Here is a 20,652-nt window from a genome sequence, read left to right on the forward strand (position 1 = left end):
TAGATTTAGCAGGTAGAACAAAGCCTACTCTTTCCCCTCCAAGTGGTTTCAAAGAGATCAAAGTGGCTGTACTTTATAACAGAAATGCCTGTTTTTGCCTCCATGAGTGCTCCAAAAACAGTTATTTTTCTAACAAATAGGCAATATACAACATGTACAATAACATGATATAACAAAGGGCGGGGGGGGGGGGGTGACTTCGAAACCCCCATCCCCATGAGAGGGTCAGGCCTTGATGTGCTGTGCCAACATTTTTTTATGTAGCTGATAAAGAAAAGCCTACTCTTAACTCTACAAGTGGTTTAAAAGCGGAGATAATTGCATTTAATTTTTAACTTACCGGTAAACATTATACATCCATGTATTATACATGTAATACACGTATTAGTCTATGGAAATGCATACAAAAGCAACATTTCTGATATTGAAGAATTCAAGTTTGACACCTTATAAATTCGCTAAACAAAATGATACAGACCTGGAATTTCATACACGTGATAATAGTATATCAGTAAAGTTTTCTGGAACATTTCAAGGTAATTGATTTATTTTTCTTAGAATTATGTAAATTTATGTATTTGCAATATTTTCAATTTTTGGGAAAAAATTACAAAAAATTGAGTTTTCTACTTAAAATCTCAGCCAAATGACCTACTTATCCCCCATAAATAGTATCAAATCGTAGGAAATTTAATTGGCTTTCATATGACACTAATTTCATGGCAATTGGATGCTTGTGTCAAAATCTATGGACGAATATTCAAATTTTATGAAAATCTGGCGGCCATTTTGAAAAAAGTGCCCTCACAGGTTAATTTTCAGGATACAGCCTATTTACCTCATATATTCAATATTCAGCGTAGAAAACTGGTCTAGAGGCACTATATGAAAATTTCTCCTTCTCCAAGTGGCACCTTGCTCAGTTATAACCCGGACTATAAAGATTAACCAGAGCGCAGTACGAGTCACGTAGAGTTATCAACGAGTAGTACCAAGCAATAATAATAAGAATAATATAGGGTATTTATATTGCGCACAAATCCACCTTGTTTAAGGAAAGAATGTTAAACGACTCCGAGCAATTTAAAATTTTTCGAATGAATTGATTTTTTATTTGTAATATTTTGGGATCATCTTATTTTGAATTACATGTCCAAAACAATTATCCAAAGGTGACCATTTTGTGTTCGAAAAAAAAACATTTCCATTTTCCTTTATTTTCTGTGCTCATATAACGTTTGTTTAACCCATGCAATTTTCAAGCCAGAAATTACATAAGGTGCATGTAAATGTAACATTTTCAATCAACCCCGACTTCAGTCTCCAATAAGAGTGGGACAACTGATTTTCTCCGGTTTTTCTTCCAAATTAAGGAGTAAATTAAATGTTCTAATTCTTTCAAAAAATCTTCTGGAGGTTTTGGTAATACAGACAAAAGAAATATAATTTGAGAAAGGCCGAGTGACTTCAAGTAGCGTAGTCCCTATTGGAGTTAAATTTCTCATTTTCCATACTCTTAAAACACATTTTATTTCCTTAAGCTTTGGAATAAAATTTAATTCAAATATTTCATTCATGTCAGGTGAAAAATATACTCCTGAATGGGCCATTAGAAAATCTTAATCTGGAAAAGGATATGTCTGGAGGATGTGCTTTATAATAACAATTTCAGATTTATTTCGATGAATGCAAAGCCCTAAAAATATTAAATTCATCCAAGATATACACAATGATTTTTTGAGACTTGACGTCATTTATATAAAATGTTGTGTCATCTGCATAAGATTTCAGCTTAATTTCTATTCCATTCACTGTTATATCTTTAATATCACTGTTTCCTCCCCCCTTATCCATTAACACATAATTTCATTACAAATGATATAAAGAAAGGGACTCAAGCGCAGCCTTGCCTTGCTCCACATGAAATTTGAAAAAAATTCTGAAGCATGTCCATTACACGGGTCGTGTGGTCCAGTGGTTAGAGCATTGGACTCATAATCGTAAGGTTGTGAGTTCGAATCCCAACTCTGCCATTGTCTCCACTTTGATAAAAAGGCCCGAGAGTGATATCTGTCGTCTATAACGTCAGCCACTATCATGACTATGACTGATTAACCTAGAGTAAAATGTTTCATAGGTAATTGGTTTTATACCAGCTTGGCGTTTACCAGCAAAATGCTGTCCTGCCGAGTTCCTACGGGAGTTACCACAAACAGAAACAGAAACAATTATTCAAAATACAAGAATGTATATCGTTGTACATAACTCTAGTCCATGATATCAAATCTTCCCCGAAATTGAAATATCTCAAAGCTTGAAGTAATAAAGACAATTTTAATTAATCAAATGCCTTTTCTATGTTGGCCATTAACATAAAACCTAGAATATCATGTTCATTTGTAAATCAATCAAATCTCAGGCTAACCGAATATTTTCACCAATATACCGACCATGTAAAAATCCTGTCTGGTCATTATTGATAGTACTACATAACACCTTTTGCAATCTCAAAGCTAATCATTTTGCAAGAAGTTTATAGTCTGTGTTTGAAATAGAGATAGGCCTCTATTTAAAATCAAATGATTTTGGTCCTTTTTAGGATTATCATTTTGTAATTTAGTTATGACTTTCTTTCGTTGATTTTTTTTGCAAGATTTATATAACGTGTACTTCTTTCACCATTTTCGATCAAATTAGCTCTTTCTCTTAATTGCACCTGCTGTCTTTCTCTGACATAATATCTTAAAATCCTGTTTACAAGATATTATCTCATTTCCAACCGATTCAGATTGATTCTGGGAGTAAGTGACTCAAGGGACTTGCGTCTAGCTATATTTTTTTATCGAGCTCTACCTTCCCTGGCTTTCTCTACTGATTAGCCAGTCGTCAATGATCTAATTTGACATTTGAGAAAATCCCAAAACGTATTAGGATTAAAGTTATTCCAAAAATATTCTTGTTTTCTTATACAGTCACGAACCAATATGGTGTATGTTTCATCTTGCAATAATGAAGTATTATATTTCCAAAAACCTCTCCCCCTAGTTTTATTTAGAAAATATAAATTACAAAGTATCGCCGAATGGTCGGTTTTGAAACCAGGTAAGATATCACAATTATCAATTTGTGTAATCAAGTTGTGCGATACTAAGACCTCTAAGCGACAGAATACATTTCTTAAATGCCAAGTAAACTTCTGGACATCAGCATTGTGAAAGCGCCAAATACCTACCAAATTATATTCATCCATTATATCAATTGAATCTAACAATTGCAAATGTGTGGTTTGGCGGCAAACCTTTGTTTACCTTTATTTACATCCAAAACCAGATTAAAATCCCCACCCCAAAGAACTGATTGGCAATCAAATTCTTCTAACTTATGAAGTATTTCATAAAAAAAATATAATTATCATCGTTAGGACCACACATATTTATCAGCGTGATGTTTTGTTGATTTAAATGGTATCTTATATTACAAAACGACCAAACTCATCGTGATATTCTCTTTTAACCATGCCAGTAATTCTATTATAATACAATGTCTGAATTTTGTGCTCATACAGCTGTACGATTTTTCTCCTCTCCTTTCTCCTCCCTATCAGCATTGTTTAATTGCCCAATGAGCAATATGAGCGTGTCATCAGATGTTCTGTGTGATGGAGTGCACCATTGCGATCATTATGAAGATGAATCGGCATGCAGTAAGTCAAATAAAGAATCATTCCTGTTTCTTGTGTACTTTTTATTACATTTCATTTCTATTTAAGTTACAATGACAAAAGTGTAACAATTTCCATATCAATGTTCTTAGTGGTAGGTATAGTTGTCATCCGGAGTAACAAAATGAACGACCGCGACATTTCAGATGCAAACTGGTAGTAAGTTCATCCAGATAAGTAGACATGGTACAGCTTGATGTTTATGATACATGAGTGCTTTTTATATGACTGGCCGTTAAATGTCGTAAGCTGTCAATCATACACTCACTCCAGTGAGTTTCCTTTGTAATGTTTCCTTTATTTGTGTTCTGACACTGGTAGACTGCAACCTAGTCTTACCATGGAACCATCACAGATGGACACTCATCAATCAGTTAATGAATTCACTAACAAGTGTGACCATCATTGTGCTCTGAATAACATTCTCTTCATATTTTTCCACTTTGATCCTACGGTGTTACGCCGTCAATTAGGCCATGAGTTGAAAAAAGCAGTTCATGATTAAACATTGCTTTTGCACAAATTCTATGCGCAGAAGATGATAAATTACTTAAATCATGGAAATTCGATGTGCAGTTCTGGTTTACCTTTGATGATCTTAGTTCCTTGTCTTTTATTTGGGAAAATGTATGCATATTTTAAGATAGAGGCAATATTGTGAGTTATTGTCTTTTATTTATAATCCATTTTTCCAATTTTTCTCCAAATATTCCATGTTGGCTTATATCGTGAAGAGAGCGCTCGTCTCTTGATGTTATTAAGGTCATTATGTGCATGCGAAAGTGTGCGGATCAAATAATTACATATTGTATGCTAACAAATCGTCTGATTCTCAATTTTGCTGCTCCAAATCTAGACTCACGAACTGATTCAAAAGCATGTTCGAACACAGGGCATCAGCCAACAAAACCAAAACCAGGAAAGCTGTGCCATTGCAAATAATCAGATAAGCCTTTATGTCGCTATAAGATTGTCAAACACCTGTATGTTCTCTTATATACGATGCACAAAATCACTAGGCGGCTGATCTCGTCTCGTTTAATCAAAGAAATGATAACGTTGAATGTCCGGAAAGTCCATGGTTCAAAGAGTTGTGAAACATTAAAATCAAACTGAAGTTGCGTTTGATAAAACCCACTTCTCGTATTATCACAAATATAAATCAGTATTTCAATTTCCTAATCGATCTCACTTAAAACTGCACTCGGGGCGAATTCCCGGGGGGGGGGGGGATGCACCCACAAAGGTCTGGAAAAAAGACTTTGGACTTATATTATAATTTCTTAATTAACTGCTTATGGAAAAAAAAGACTTTGCACTTTTGTGCTACATGAAAAACATACTATAGGGTTTTAGTTTTTAGTTTTAAGTAACCAGGTCTGGGGAAAAGGCTATGCTTGATTCTCGATTTACTTTTAGCGCTTATATTCACAATACGCGCATTATAAGTAAAAACAACAAATACATTAATTCTACCAGTTTTAATTAACTGGGTTTCGAGAAAAGACTAAGCTCGATTCTCATTTTATTCCTTGGGAATATCATTATAGTATCTTACTTTGGACTTGTATTATAATATTTGAAATAACCGGGTCTGGAAAAAAAGACTTTGGACTGATATTATAATTTTTGAAACAACCGGGTCTGGGAAAAGGACTTTGGACTTATTATTTTGTAATTAACCGGGTCTGGAAAAAGACTTTGCACTTTTGCGCTATATGAACGTATTACTATAGGATTTTAGTTTAGAACGGATTCGCCAAAAATCCCTTCAAATTTATTACATTTGTGGGTAAAGTCATTATTACATTTGTGGGTGAAATTATTACATTTGTGGGTAAATTGAATTATTACATTTGTGGGTGAAATTATTACATTTGTGGGTAAAGTGTTAATACATTTGTGGGCGTTATTACATTTGTGGGCAAAGTGTTAATACATTTGTGGGCGTTATTACATTTGTAGGTAAAGTGTTATTACATTTGTAGGCGTTGTTACGTTTGTGGGCGATTTTTACATTTGTGGGTGTAACGGGGGGGGGGGGGCATTTCCATTGACGAGTGGATACCATGCGCGACCATGGGGTCTCGAAAAGCACCCTAAACAAGTATTCTGAAAAGGCACCCCTTAACAAGTATTGGCGTGTGAAACCCTACCCTTAACAAGTATTGGAAACAAAACGATACCCTTGGTATAAAAAGTATTCCCTAAATTGAACCCCTAAAGAAGTACAGCTATATTTTAATTCAGTTTTACCTTTACTTACATCATTTGGTTTAGTACGGCCCCAGACCTGGGCCCCACTTCCCACACCTCGTGCAAATCGGACTCCAAACACGTAGTGTTGACTGGGGCAAAAAGTACATCCTTTATAAAGTATTTTATTTTTTCATACCCTCCCAATGTTGACCCTTAACACGTAGCTTTCCTAGCAAAATAGATAACCTTTTTCATTATTTTAGGGTTTTTGCTCCCTTCACTCTAAAAAATGAAGTGCTAATTTAGCTCTTAAAAAGCGTGTATAGTGACTGCACTTCGGAGTGCTGATTTGTCTAGTTCAAATACACTTCATTTTTCAGAGTGTTATTACGTTACGCACGTAACGTGCCCTATCTTGAAAAAAGACGTCCTTTTTACGTATTTTTTTTTTTTTTTTGGGGGGGGGTCGTGCATGGTATCCACTCGTCAATGTAAGTGGCCCCCGGGGGCTAATTACATTAAGCTTTCCTATTCTCGTTGTAGGCCATCGTGATTTAAGGGGCCTTTTTTTCTCAATAGGGTTTTTTTTTTAATATGCTCTATTCGCGTTCCGGTTCTACCCTCGAAAACACCACCCTTTTCCACGTTTTCTTTGTCGCGGATGATCGATGCTGTCCACCGTCCAAGCGGCAGTGACCCCTTCGCCGGGCGTAGAAATTACTTTTCTCACCACAGGTCTGCAAGTCAATATGAAAATTCATGATATGCGTCTTCGTAAGAGTACGCATGCGCGCGGACTTTGGTCGTTAGCATTCACGTTGCCACGAATGAATCAGCACTCTCAAATTACCGGTACCCTAATCGTTTCGTGCAACCCTTGAGGGTGAGTTGCAGGCAGATATTTTGCAGCATGCAACAAATTTTCACAAGTTCTGCGTGTGGGATGCGTACAATCTACTGTCGACTGGCGTGCGTTGCGTGTGACTTGCGGATGTGGTACGTGCAAGCTACGGTTTCAGTTGCGGGCGACATACGTGCCCTGCGTGTTATCTACTTCCAACCTGCGTGTTATTTACCACCATCCTGCGTGTTATCTACCACCATTCAGTGCGTTACTTGCATGTAAGATGCGTGCCTGGAGCAAGCATTGGGCAATCACCATTTCTCAAGTAATTCCTATGCGTTAACATGCCTCTTGCTGAGACCAGTGGCGTAGCTACGGGGGGGACGTGTCCCCCATGTGCCCCCCCCCCTGAAAAAAAATTGGCGGAGCAAAAAAAAAAGAAAGAAAAAAGAGAAAGAAGGGGAAAGACAGAAGGAAAAAAAGGAGAGGAAATAAGAGGACGAAGACGAATGAATAAAATAGAAACAGCTGCAGTACAGTTCCGCATCTATCTGCGAATGGAAAGTTATGAGTGTTCAATAGAACTAGTCTGGAGGTCTTCTCTGCCTTATTGGATAGCGTGAAGGGTTGACGTCTGAGTCACTAGAATCGTCAGGTAATGGAATTCCTGGTTCTACTGTAGTCTCAGTAGAAGCCTGAGTAGGTTTTCCATCATTCAAAACATTTGGTTCACGATCGGTTGTCACTTCGTCTGTTAGGTCGGCTGGCTGAGTCCTCCAGGCCTCCGGTTCATCAGATCATCAGATCTATTGTAGAGCTTCAGACAGTCAAAGTGAACCACTCTCAGTTTGCTCCTGGGGGATCTCTGGATGCGGTATGTCACGTCGGAAAGTCTAGACACCACTTGGTAGGGACCTTGCCATTTGGGTGCCAATTTGGGGCTGACTCCCTTCTTTCTGGCATTGTTGCGGAGCCAAAAAAAACTGTCCAGCTTTATAGAGTTTCCCCATCTGATTTCCGATCATAGCTCCTCTTCTGGTGTCGCAGTTCAACACAGTTACGTTCCTGGGCCCTCTGGTACGGCTCTTCTATTATTTTCCTCAGCTGCCGAGCATAGTCCGTCCACTCAATTCCATCCTGTTGGAGAACTGCAAATCGATAGGCAGTGAAACCTTGCGGCCAAACATCATCATATTTGGAGTCTCCTTGATTGTATCGTGCGTGGAGCTTCTGTATGCAGCTGTGTCGTAGGGTATATACTTGTCCCAGTCCCGTTGGTGTTTCTCTGGATCCAGTAGGGTATCAAGAATGTTAATCAGAGTCCGGTTGAATCTTTCAATCATTCCATCACTCTTTGGGTTGTACGGTGCCGTCCTTGTCAGCTTCCGTGCCACCGTTTCAGCTCTTTCATCTGGTATTGCATATGCCTCGACATACTTGGTATAGTAGTCAGCTACCACAGGAATGTACTCATCAGTAACTGGCAAGGGTCCCATGATGTCCAGGGTGATCCTCTTCATCGGATATCCACTCTGCCTCTGCTGTAGCGGAGCTCTTTTCCATGGTCCTGCCTTCTGTCGGCGAGGACAGTCTGGACATTGCCTAATGAAAGATCTGACATCTTCCTTCATTCCTACCCAGTAGAGACGTTCAGTGGCGTAACTACTGGGGACATGGGGGCGTGCGCCCCCATCGGCTTGCAAAAGAAAAGGGAGGGGGAAGGAGAAAAAAGAGGGAGAGACGTAGCGGGAAAGAAGAAATCATTGTTCATTATAATGATAATTATGTTATGTTATATTACATAAGAAATATTTTTTTTCATAACTTTATGAACCATAATTTGCTCAGGGCCCATGTTTTCATTGTTCCTGGTGCTCGCATTGTCTGTTTAACGAGATATATATTACTGTTGTACTAAGACCTTCCGTTTTCAAGTCAATATACAACAATTTCCTCGCACATCGAGATAAAATTGTTTTATGTAGTGACGTATGATTCTTTTTTATGACTACTTAAAGTGATTGCCCCATTTTAAGGTCTTAACATAAAACATTTCCTGTCAGTACTTACATTTACATTAGTGGATTGGTGATATAATTATGTCTGCTCTTCAAGAATTCATAAAATCAGTCCTTAAAATGTCGCTTTTTCTAATCTGAATATCAAATATTTTCAGCTCGCGCTACGCGCTCGCATTATTTGGTTTATTAAAAACGTATGGTCTTCGCAAATTCCTACAGACAAGCCATAGAATGTCCCTCTTCATATCTGAATTCCCTAAACTTCTAGCTCGCGCTTCGTTCTCGCAATATTTCATTGGTGAAATGTGTATAATAATGATGACTACAATGACTACAAAAAGTGCATCATGTGTTTAGATGTAATTCTAACAAAATCAGTAAGCGCTTGGCACTCGCATTAGATGACTATGATAAGATATGTAGAATCCTAATGGGTTTCTAAAATATATTCCTTAAAATGTCCTTGTTTGGAGTCAATTTATACGAAAATTTCAGCTCGCATTGTATGTTTTAGATAGGTACGTATCATGATTAAAAAATTTGCCTGTAATGTCCCTTTTTAGGTCTGAATTTCAGCTTGCGCTTTGCGCTCGCATTATTTGATCAGTGGCATAAATATCCGTTTAATGGCACTACCCTTATAACTTCTCTATTTCCGCATGCTTATTTTAAGCTGTCAAATAAAAAAACAAACCATAACTTTTAATCATTATTATAAAAACTAAAATATTTTATTTCATAAATCGGCAAAAGGAATTACGACAGGAAGTAATTCATCATAAAGCTGTGATCACAGAAATCGGTAGACCAGCTTTGCTGGAGTAATATAGGAGCCCCTTGAACACCTAAAAATGTGGATACATGCGCCATACACATGTAAATCCTATGTCATTATTATTATTTTTATATCCAATATAATTATTTAAATGGATGGTCCGGGATGAAAGTATTTATAGCTTAATATATAGAGTAGACTTCACTGAACTAAATGCCGAAAATTTCATAAAAAACGGATAACAACAAACTTTAAAATTTAGCAATATTTTGTGAAAACAGTCGTCATGAATATTCATTAGATGGGCTGATGATGTCACATCCCCACTTGTTATTTTGTATTTTAACATATGAAATAAATAGTCATGACAATTGTTTTCACAAAATATTGCTAAACTTTAAAATTCAATAACTGTATGATTTGTTATCCGATTTTGATGAAATTTTCAGCATTTTGCTCAATGAATTCTACTCTATGTATTTAAATATAAATATTTTCAGCCCGGACCATCCCTTTAGGAATGAATGTGTCTAATTCTATTTGAAATTATCGACTTAAATTCAATTTGATTTATTTTTCACTGCATGCTTGTTGGTATTGAGCAGATATCCGTGGGCAGTCTGCGGTCTTCATGGGGGTTAACTGCGAGTGAACTGCGGCCGCTATGGGCCTCCTACTGGTGTTCTTAATCACCCGCAACTCACCCGTAAAAGGTTTTGAGCATTTTCAAAACATTTCTGTGGGAAACTCAGACTCGCGTGCGCTTCTGCAACATCAGTGAGAGATACTTGCGAGATACTGCCAATGCGGCGGGCGATCTGCGGGTAGCAAAAATTGTTACTCGTAAGTCGCCAGCAATTAAGGCTTGCACGGAACGATGTGACAGGGCCTTTACATTTGTTACATAGGCCTTATAGGTTGGATCTATATCTAGATCCAATTTGTAAACACTATCAAACTGTCGTTAATGACAAGACAAAATGTTAGGCTAGGGCTATTTTTATAGCCCTTAGGCTACTGCTTAGGCTAGCGCATTAACTTTCTTTCAAATCTGGACCGGTTAATTCCGAACATTACGTTTATTTAGGTTAGACCAATTAATTTGGTAACCATGGTTTAATAGGTCTAGTCCGTATACAGAACTAGTCCTAGATCTAAATGAATTTTTCCTAGATCTAGTCAAGTCTCTAGATCTTGATAGACTCTGATCTTCGCTGTATCAGCATATGTCAGGCATAAATTGACGTGAGCAGAACATGCACGTAAACTGTCTATGTTTAACGCACACGGCTTGCAGAGTAAGCTCTCGTTCTTGATCCCTGGCCGTCTTGATCAACAAAATATAATAGATCGATCTGCATTTTCTTTACCAATTATTAAGTTTTTAAATTAAGTAATTTGTAATTGTGTTACTAATTCTAAATACTGACTAGACCTATTAAACCAAGGCGACCGAGCTCATTGGTCTAACGTAAGTAAACGTAAAGTTCGGATTCTAAGTTAACCAGATAGTCAGCCGCAGGCATATGTAGACATGCAGGTCCAGATTTGAGATAAAGTTAATGCGCTGGCCTAGGTTAGCCAAAACCATAGCCTAGCATTTTTTCCCGCATTAATGGCAAGTTAAGTGGATCTAGATCTAAGCCAATATTAGGCCAATATAAGGGCACCAGCAAATTTCCATACGCTTGCGTACTCTTATTCCGAAGACGCAAGTCAAGAATATTCAAATTGGCCCGATGGGAAAAATAATTTCGCCCCCCAGGCAGTCATGGATTCAGAGAGATTTCCAAAACATGTCAAAGATTTTATTCTGTATTACTATTCCTTTTGTAATTATTGTTAAAGAAATCATGGGTGTGAGAGTTCAGATTTTTTGTTTTGATTTTCAGCTTAATTTCAGCTTATTTTTGGCCTTCCTCTGTACAAAAAGTATGGGAGCTCTTTCTATTTCAGTCTTTTTCAATACTCTTCAGCTTTTTTCAGATCTTTTTATTTGTGACCACTCACACCCCTGAGAAATATGTACAGATTGATTCGAAGTTTACTTTTGGAATAATCAATTCAAATTGTCTTCTTCTTCATCTGGAAACAGTACAGTCCACCGTCTGGTGTATTGTCGTACTGGTGAAGTGCAGCGTGCAAGTTTATGTACACTATCTGATAAAAAAATTGCTTACAACGTCCAAGTTAAAACAACCACCGTTATTAACGGAGCTGGGTCCTTAGTACCTCTTGTTTAAAGATGTGTAGAGAGGTACAATTAACTTCGCTTTGGGGAAGGGAGTTCCAAAGTCTTATCGAATCTAGGAAGAAGCTCCTCTGGTAGACAAGTGTTCTGCCAAAGGTAACAAAGATCTTCTGAGAATAACCTCTATGCATGAACGTGGATAGAGTGAGGAAAGTAGGTGGGATGTCAATGAGTGAGTTGGTGATACAGTGGATCATCACCACCTTGGCCCTTGCCCTACGCTCTTGTAAAGTTGGCCATTTGAGCTGGTTCAGCCTGGCTGCTACGCTGCTTGCTCTACGGTGATCATTACTGACAACGCGTGCATAGCGTCGCTGCACCATTTCAAGCTTTTTTTTATTTGCTTGCGTGTGAGGGTCCCAAATTATGTTGGCATACCCTATAATTGGTTGCAGGAGAGCTTTGTAGCACAGTTCATTGACCTTTCTTGGCCATGGCCGTATATTTCTCTGGAGGAAGGCACGTGTGGAGTTGGCCTTTTTGGTTACAGCATTTATATGTTGATTCCAGCTGAGGCTCCTCTGCAGCTCAACTCCAAGATACTTTGCTATACTTTTATCAGATATAGTCTGTCCATGGATGAAGTAAGGCTTGATGATAGGTTTGCGCTTATTTGTGACATGGAATACTTGACACTTCTGTGGATTGAATTCCATCAGCTAATCATGCTCCCATCGTTGCACGGAGTCAAGGTCCTCTTGGAGACGAATGGTATCTTCCTCTGTCTTGATGTTGGCATAAACCATTCAATCGTCAGCAAAGATCCTTACCGTTGAGTTGTTGGAGAGATACTCTGGCAGGTCATTGAAGAAGATGAGAAAGAGCATCGGCCCGAGTACACTGCCTTGCGGAACGCCTGATGTTACTTGGCTGGTGTTGGAGATAGATCCGTCCAGTACAATGCGTTGGGTTCTATTACTTAGAAAGTAAGCTATCCAATGGTGAGTGTGATCTCGGATTCCATAAAATTGAAGCTTGTGTAACAGGCGTCCATCCGGTAGTTTGCCAAATGCTTTAGAGAAGTCAAGGAGTATCATATCCAGTTGACCCTTGTCATCAATGGTTCTAGCAAGATCTTGGACGGCAAAACTCAGCTGAGAAACACAGGATCGTTTCTTGCGAAAACCGTGTTGAGCATCAGACAATACATTGTGGTCTTCCAGGTGGGTCATTACGTTACTAAGAACGATGTGCTCTAGAATCTTACAGGTCACAGATGTCAGAGAAATAGGCCTGTAGTTCTCTGGTTTACTATGGTCGCCTTTCTTGAAGATGGGGACAACGTTAGCCGTCTTCCATTCAACAGGGATGATACCTCGATCTAGGGAGGCTTGAAAGAATATGGATAATATTGGTGTCAATTCGTTGGCAACTCCCCTCAAAATTCTGGCAGGAATTTCGTCAGGACCAGATGCCTTATGGATATCAAGCTCAGACAGTATCTTATGGACCCCTGGGGGAGAGATGATTATATGATCCATTGATGGGTAAGGACTAGGCCAGCCATTCTCAATTACATTTTTTGAAGCGCCACATTTCTTGTTGAGAATCTGTAATTCTCCACTATCCATTACGCAAACCAGCATTGTATCAGCGGAGGGGGTCCAGAGGCCCCTTGGTGGCCGGGGGTCGAGGGGGCAGAGTCCCTAGAAGTTTTGGAATATTAGGCCATTTACATTGCCCAGAGGGGGCCGGGCTATAATCAATATCAACAGAAGAAAAACAAATGCCAACAAACTACACAATATTAATATTAAAAGAAAAATGACCAGTGACTTTTGATACCACTAGTTCACACTGTTCTGCAGCAGATCTATTGGCTGAAACAAAAATCTATATTTTGACATAATTAAGAAAGTATACAATGCTCCACTATTTCGCTTTCAATTTTTTTCTTGACCATGAAACACTTGGGGGTCTCCAACCCCCACCCCCATCTGTACGCCAGTGGCTGAAGTTACGTTCCCCAATTTTGCAAGGGCTGAAAATTAGGCGTTGCATTGTACTATCGCCCCAAACTGCCCCCCCCCCCCCTCTCTCTCTACAACTCACATGCGGTATCATTCATTTAGTTCGTGTTAAGCAAGAGTGCATGCAGCTAATACATCTGAGCATGCATGTGTTCCACTTTTACAACTTCGGATTTTAATCGGCTCCCGAAACAAAGTTTCTTCTTGTTATTTCCTAAATTCGTAATCTTTTATGGTCAGGATGTTCTTTGAATATCATATTATTTGATGTTTAACACTTAACGAAAACGTATACTCTGGAAATGCAAAATTTCTCGCCGTTGAAATAGAAATCCTACAAACGGGGTTTTCATATCACTTGTGTGGCACATAAACTTTGTACAGCATAGAATAAATATAAAGGAGAACAGCATCGATCTTCCATAATAGGGGTTATCGAATGCTAAATTGGACAAAATTTTAGGAAATCAATAAGCAAGTAAGTGTAAAGTAAAGAGTTTCTGTTTTCTCTTTGTATCAAAATGATCACCAAATTCTTTTTTTCAAGTTACTGGTAGATTTTTTTTCTCCCCAATTTTTCCTTATTTTACTTTTTTATACCGGTTCCCAAGCGCCACTCCCCAAGGCTCGTTGCGCCACAAGTGGCCCGTGCGCTACCATTTGAGAACCCCTGATCTAGTTGGTGACATCTTTGAAGGTGCATGTACATGCTTATCCAGCAGCTTTGTCAGAGTTGTTTTTATGACAAGCCACATGTCTTGTGCAGAGCTAGAAGTACAGTATTGACCAGTAGAGCTCTTCTGGAATACAAGGCAATCCTTCTTCAGGTTCTCTGAGTCTGCCTGCTTCCAAAGGTAGATCTTTCTCTTCACATGTTAGCGTCTGCTAGCTTTAATAGAGGACACCACAGACATAATATAGTGATCAACAATTCCAGGAAGGGGAGAACAATTGTCATCAAGGGTAGGTCTATTCGTAAGGAAGAGGTAAAGAAAGCAGTTCTGCCTTGCTGAAAAATCTACAATTTGTTCAAGCCAACAGTTATGAAGCATGTCCAAGAATCTCATGTTGACAGCATTTTGATATTGGTTCCTGTCAATATATAGGGTGGTCCAATTGATGTCAGGGAGATTTAAATCTCCTCCAAGCCACAAATTAGCGTTGCGGTGCTCAGCGTTAATATCTTCTATCACTTCACAAAGGTCATTCATGTAAACAGTCGAACTGGATGGTGGGCGATACATAGCACAGATAAGGAAGGAATGTCAAAATGCTGTTCGAACTGGGGGCAGAATTGATGTTTGAACGGGGGGGGGGGGCTAATTAATGTTCGACGTAGGGGCGCCAAATTGATACTCGAGCTAGGGGGGCGAAATTGCATTCGAACTAGGGGCGCCAAATTGATGTTGGACCTACATGTAGGGGCGCCGAATCGATATTCGAACTAGGAGGGCGCCGAAATGATGTTCGAAGGGATGCCAAAATGAGGTTAGAACTCGGGGCCGAATTGATGTTCGAACGGGGGGGGGGGCGAAGTGATGATCGACCTACATGTAGGGGCGCCGAACTGATATTCGAACTAGGAGGGCGCCGAAATGATGTTCGAAGGGATGTTAAAATGATGTTCGAACTGGGGGCGCCAAATCAGTACTCGATCTGGGGAGGGGGGCCGAAACGATGTCCGAGGGCGCAAGATTAATACTCGATCTAGGGGGGGGGGGGGGTGATATTCGAACTAGGGAAGGCAAATTGAATTCGAAGGGATGCCAAAATGATGTTCGAACTTGGGAGGGGGGCCGAATCGATGTTCGAGGTAGAGGGCGCCAAATTGATACTCAAACTAGGGGGCGCCGAATTGATGTTCTAACTAGGGGGGCGCAAAATTAATACTCGAGCTAGGGGGGCGAAATGATATTCTAACTAAGGAAGGCAAATTGAGTTCGAAGGGATGCCAAAATGATGTTCGAAGGGGGGGGGGGCAAATTGATGATCGACCTAGATGTAGGGGCGCCGAACTGATATTCGAACTAGGAGGGCGCCGAACTGATGTTCGAAGTGGGGGCGCCAAATTGATACTCGATCTGGGGAGGGGGGCCGAATCGATGTTCGAGCTAGGGGGGCGCCTATGATACTCAAACTAGGGGGGCGCCGAATTAATGTTCGAACTAGGGGGGCGCAAAATTGATACTCGAGCTGGGGGGGATGATATTCGAACTAGGGAAGGCAAATTGAATTCGAGGGGATGCCAAAATAATGTTCGAACTAGGGGCCGAATTTATGTTCGAACGGGGGGGAGGCGAATTGATGACCGACCTACATGTAGGGGCGCCGAATTGATATTCGAACTAGGAGGGCGCCGAAATGATGTTCGAAGTGGGGGCGCCAAATTGATACTCGAACTAGGGAGAGGGGCCAAATCGATGTTCGAGGTAGGGGGGCGCAAAATTGACACTCGAGCTGGGGGGGGGGATGATATTCGAACTAGGGAAGGCAAATTGAGTTCGAAGGAATGCCGAAATGATGTTCGAACTGGGAACCGAATTGATGTTCGAACGGGGGAGGGGGGCAAATTGATGATCGACCTACATGTAGGGGCGCTGAACTGATATTCGAACTCGGAGGGCGCCGAAATGATGTTCGAAGTGGGGGCGCCAAATTGATACTTGAACTAGGGAGGGGGCCGAATCGATGTTCGAGGTAGGGGGCGCCAAATTGATACTCAAACTAGGGGGCGCCGAATTTATGTTCTAACTAGGGGGGCGAAAAATTGATACTCGAGCTAGGGGGGCGAAATGATATTCGAATAAAGGAAGGCAAATTGAGTTCGAAGGGATGCCAACTACAACACTGATGGACATATTGATAGATATTATTTACAGAAATTTTGAAGTTTACTTGCAAGCACTAAGAAATAAATGTTCAGAATTGAACCCCGAAAGGTTGATGCAAAATCAGCACCCTATGGGTTAAAAAAATTGAACCCTGCGGTTGGGGTTCATTTTTGCACCCTGCAGGTTCAAAATTGCACCCCTGGGGTTCAATTTGAATTTTAGGGGTGCAGTTTGGAACACGCAGTGTGCAAAAATGAACCCCGACCGCAGGGTTCAATTTTTAACCCCAAATCAGGGGTTCAATTTTTGAACCCATAGGGTGCTGATTTTGCAAGAACCTTTCGGGGTTCAATTTTGAACCTTTATTTTTTAGTGTGCAATATGTAAAAGAATAAATGATACTTTCATTGTAATGGTGAAAGTTTCGGATGCGTTTTTTATTTTTTGACGATTCGTCAAATACTCAAATAACTGAAATAACTCTATGGTTTATATCGTTCCTATATTTTTTGTTTCATGCAAACATGTTTGCAAATGAACCTAATCCACAACAAAGAGCTGACGAATTAAACGCATTCTTCGCCCGTTTCGAGAATGAAAACTTCCGTCATATCGCTGATGAACAAGTTGAACGGTTGCGCGCGTCGGATGACAACCCAATTGTCATTGAAGAGCACGAAGTTCGGAGACGTTTAAAGTTGATCAACCCTAGAAAAGCGACTGGGCCCGATGGTGTTAGTGGGCGTGTCCTACGGACATGCGCATCTGAACTCACTGCTCCGTACTGTATGTTATTTCAAAGGTCAATAAATGAGCATATCGTACCAAAATGCTGGAAAGCATCAGTCATTACACCAGTGCCTAAAAATAATCGTCCTAGGTTGAATAATGATTTTAGACCAGTAGCATTAAGTCCTGTTGTCATGAAATGTTTTGAAAGAATTATTTTGGAAAAAGTACTTGTATCAATCCGTCACAAAATTGATCTAAACCAATTTGCATATCAGTCTAAGAGGTCTGTCATAGATGCAGTACTCATGTTAACCCATTCACTCTACCAGCATTTAGATTCTGTTAGTTCTTATGCAAGAGCTACATTTGTGGATTTTTCCTCCGCATTTAATACCATCCAGCCATATAAGTTAATAGAAAAATTAAGCTTCTTGGATGTGAAACCGTCACTGGTTCTCTGGATCTATGACTTCTTACACGGTAGAACCCAGAGGGTTAAGGTTAATGATGTACTCTCCAATGTACTCACAACGAACACAGGGTCTCCTCAGGGGTGTGTTCTCTCACCTGTTCTCTATATATTATATACTAATGACTGTATTTCCAATATTCCGTCGGTTCGTATTTTGAAATATGCCGATGATACTGTCATTGTAGGCCTGATAAAAGAGAGTGAGTTAGAATATAGGGAGAGTATATCCTCTTTTGGTAGGTGGTGCACTGAAAACCATCTGGTGTTGAATTCTAACAAAACTAAAGAAATCATCTTTGACTTCAGGAAGAAGAAATCTTTTGATCCTGTAGAATTCCCTATTCACATCGATGGTCATCCAATTGAAATTGTCCATAGTTATAGGTATCTAGGCACTATTGTTGATGACAAACTTGATTGGTCCGAGCAGACTAAAGCTACCACACTCAAGTGCAACCACAGATTGTTTTTTCTTCGGAAGATGAAACAATTTCATGTAAACGAGAAAATATTGTATTTGTTTTATACATCAGTTATTCAGAGTATCATCACCCATGACTGTGTTGCCTGGTATCACAGTGCCAGACAGAAGGATAAGGATAAATTGTATAGAGTCGTGAAACGGGCTAGTAGGATTACGAAGTGTGTTGTAGATTTGGATAGGATATGTCAAGGAAAGGTAGTTGACAAAGCCCAAGCAATAGTCAGTGATCACTCCCATCCATTAAATAAGAAATACAAACTACTTCGTAGTGGAAGAAGGTGGGAATCAGTTAAGGCCAGAACGAGCCGTTACGGAAATTCTTTTATTCCTTTCTCAATTCGTCTTCTCAACCATTAAATAGAAAACAAGTCACCTTATTGCAGAATTACTCTTACCCTTCAATATTGCCATCTATGTCTCCTCTTTAATACAATACAAAACTGCCACAAATGTAAAGAGTAATGATAGTAGTACTAATAGTAATAATAGTAATGATAATAATGATAATAATAATAATAATAACTGCAACTATAATGATTACAATAATAGTATCGACATCATGGTCAATGTAGAGTTGTGGATTTTTTATATGTGAATTATGCTTCAAGTAATAAATAAATAAATAAAATAAAATGACCCGATACTTTTACTTATTTAACAGTTTTAGAATGATGGTAATGATAATTACACCGAATATGCCTTCTTGTTGTTCTTATTTCAGCAATGATCTCGTTATACTCTTTTAATCGTCTTATGTATAAGAACGAATGTATTACGTGCATGCCAGTATTTTGTATTAATTTTGTCTCTCCTTGATTATGTATATTTGTAATTTGTATGTTTGCATGTAAACAAAATGAATTTCCATTTAGTTGGACAATAAAACATAAAAAAAAACATTAGATATTGAATGTAGTAATGCGTAAAATACAGCTATATACAGTTGATGATACGACACCTTTTCGTTTCCAACCTACAGTGGGAAATCACGTTTTATTTTTTCTTAACGAATTCCACTGAAAATATTACGTGGATTTACTCAGGCCTAAACTGCATTGCTATCATTTACATTTATTGTTACATCTTGAAATAGTTGATGTATACAAGATACATGGGACCTTGGAATTCATGTTTCACTAGTATTGTATGAAAGAGAGAGATAAGAACTTATCGTCCAAAATGATGCGAACTTAAGAGCATTGTTTTCATATTTATAAAGACACTGACAATAAAGTATATTTTTACAGTAATTTATCTTTAGTATCTTATATTCTTTTTATATACACCGTTTACACGCATTTTGTTTCTTTTGAAAATCTATTTGGAGTATATAAAATTTGAGCAAGATTATAAGATGCATAAGCTTTTGATACTTTATATGATTGTTGCAAGAGCGGAAGAGCCAATGTTTGCTGATTAGGATTGACAAGACAACTCACTGTTTTGAATGGAATTCAAGCGAATAACAAAAGATTATATAATATATCCAAACACTTACAGATCAAAGTAGGCAGTGCACTCCCAATCAGTAAATGCTGAGTGCTGACTACTGAATCTACCTCACCTATATAATAAAAAGCATGTAAATTTATATCTTTTTCAAGAATATCTTACCCAAAATAAAATATTAATTTTCTTTCATGCAGAATATACAATTTAGTTATTGCACAACCAGTTTTCATACGCGGCGATACAGGGGCGTCATCCCCGTAAGATTTTTCAACCCCTGAAGCAAAAAGTAGAAAAGAAAAAAATAATGGGAGTACCCATAAGAACGAAGAATGCCTACAATGCAAGAGAGGTTTCTGTGAGAAGTAACTGAACCAGACATTACCCATTCGGCAATGGGAGTCAATATTTCGGAACGATTATTGACTTGATATTAGGACCCCCTAAGAAATCCTGGATCCCGCTCACATAATTCTAGCAGGGCCTACTCTGATGAGAAGTTAAACGAATTGAAAGCATCAAATGGTTAAAATAGAAATCGCTCGAGTTTCCCGCTCGCATCGATTATTTTTTAAAGTGATATTACATTTATTCATGAACACATCATTATAAAACCATTATTCAATTGCCTCTTCTTCATGCATAGGCGGATCCAGGTGGGGACCCGATGGGCCTGGACTCCCTATTGGTAGAGCAAAAAAGGGGGGGGGGAGAAAGAAAAAAGGAAGGAAAAGAAAAGGAGGAAGACGAATGAATAAAATAAGAAGAGAGGAAGACTTGGAAAAAATATTTTATGTCACTATATAAAATTTTCGCTCGCGCTTCGCGCTCGCATTGCCTGTAAAGTGATCCACATATCTTGTTCAACTCGGAGCTTAAATATCAAGTTTAGAAGTCAGTATA

The 20,652-nt window shown here is 39.0% G+C and overlaps 1 protein-coding gene across 1 annotated transcript in view; it reads left to right on the forward strand.

The window, feature by feature from the left end:
* Window positions 1-20,652, forward strand: part of LOC121425285 — an 80,845-nt gene that overhangs the window by 27,282 nt on the left and 32,911 nt on the right. Inside the window, exon 6 of the mRNA XM_041621311.1 lies at window positions 3,605-3,703. Coding sequence (XP_041477245.1) covers window positions 3,605-3,703 — 99 coding nt within the window. The remainder of the gene's footprint in view (window positions 1-3,604; window positions 3,704-20,652) is intronic.

This window comes from Lytechinus variegatus, chromosome 12, assembly GCF_018143015.1.
Source record: "Lytechinus variegatus isolate NC3 chromosome 12, Lvar_3.0, whole genome shotgun sequence".
Lineage (NCBI taxonomy): Eukaryota > Metazoa > Echinodermata > Echinoidea > Temnopleuroida > Toxopneustidae > Lytechinus > Lytechinus variegatus.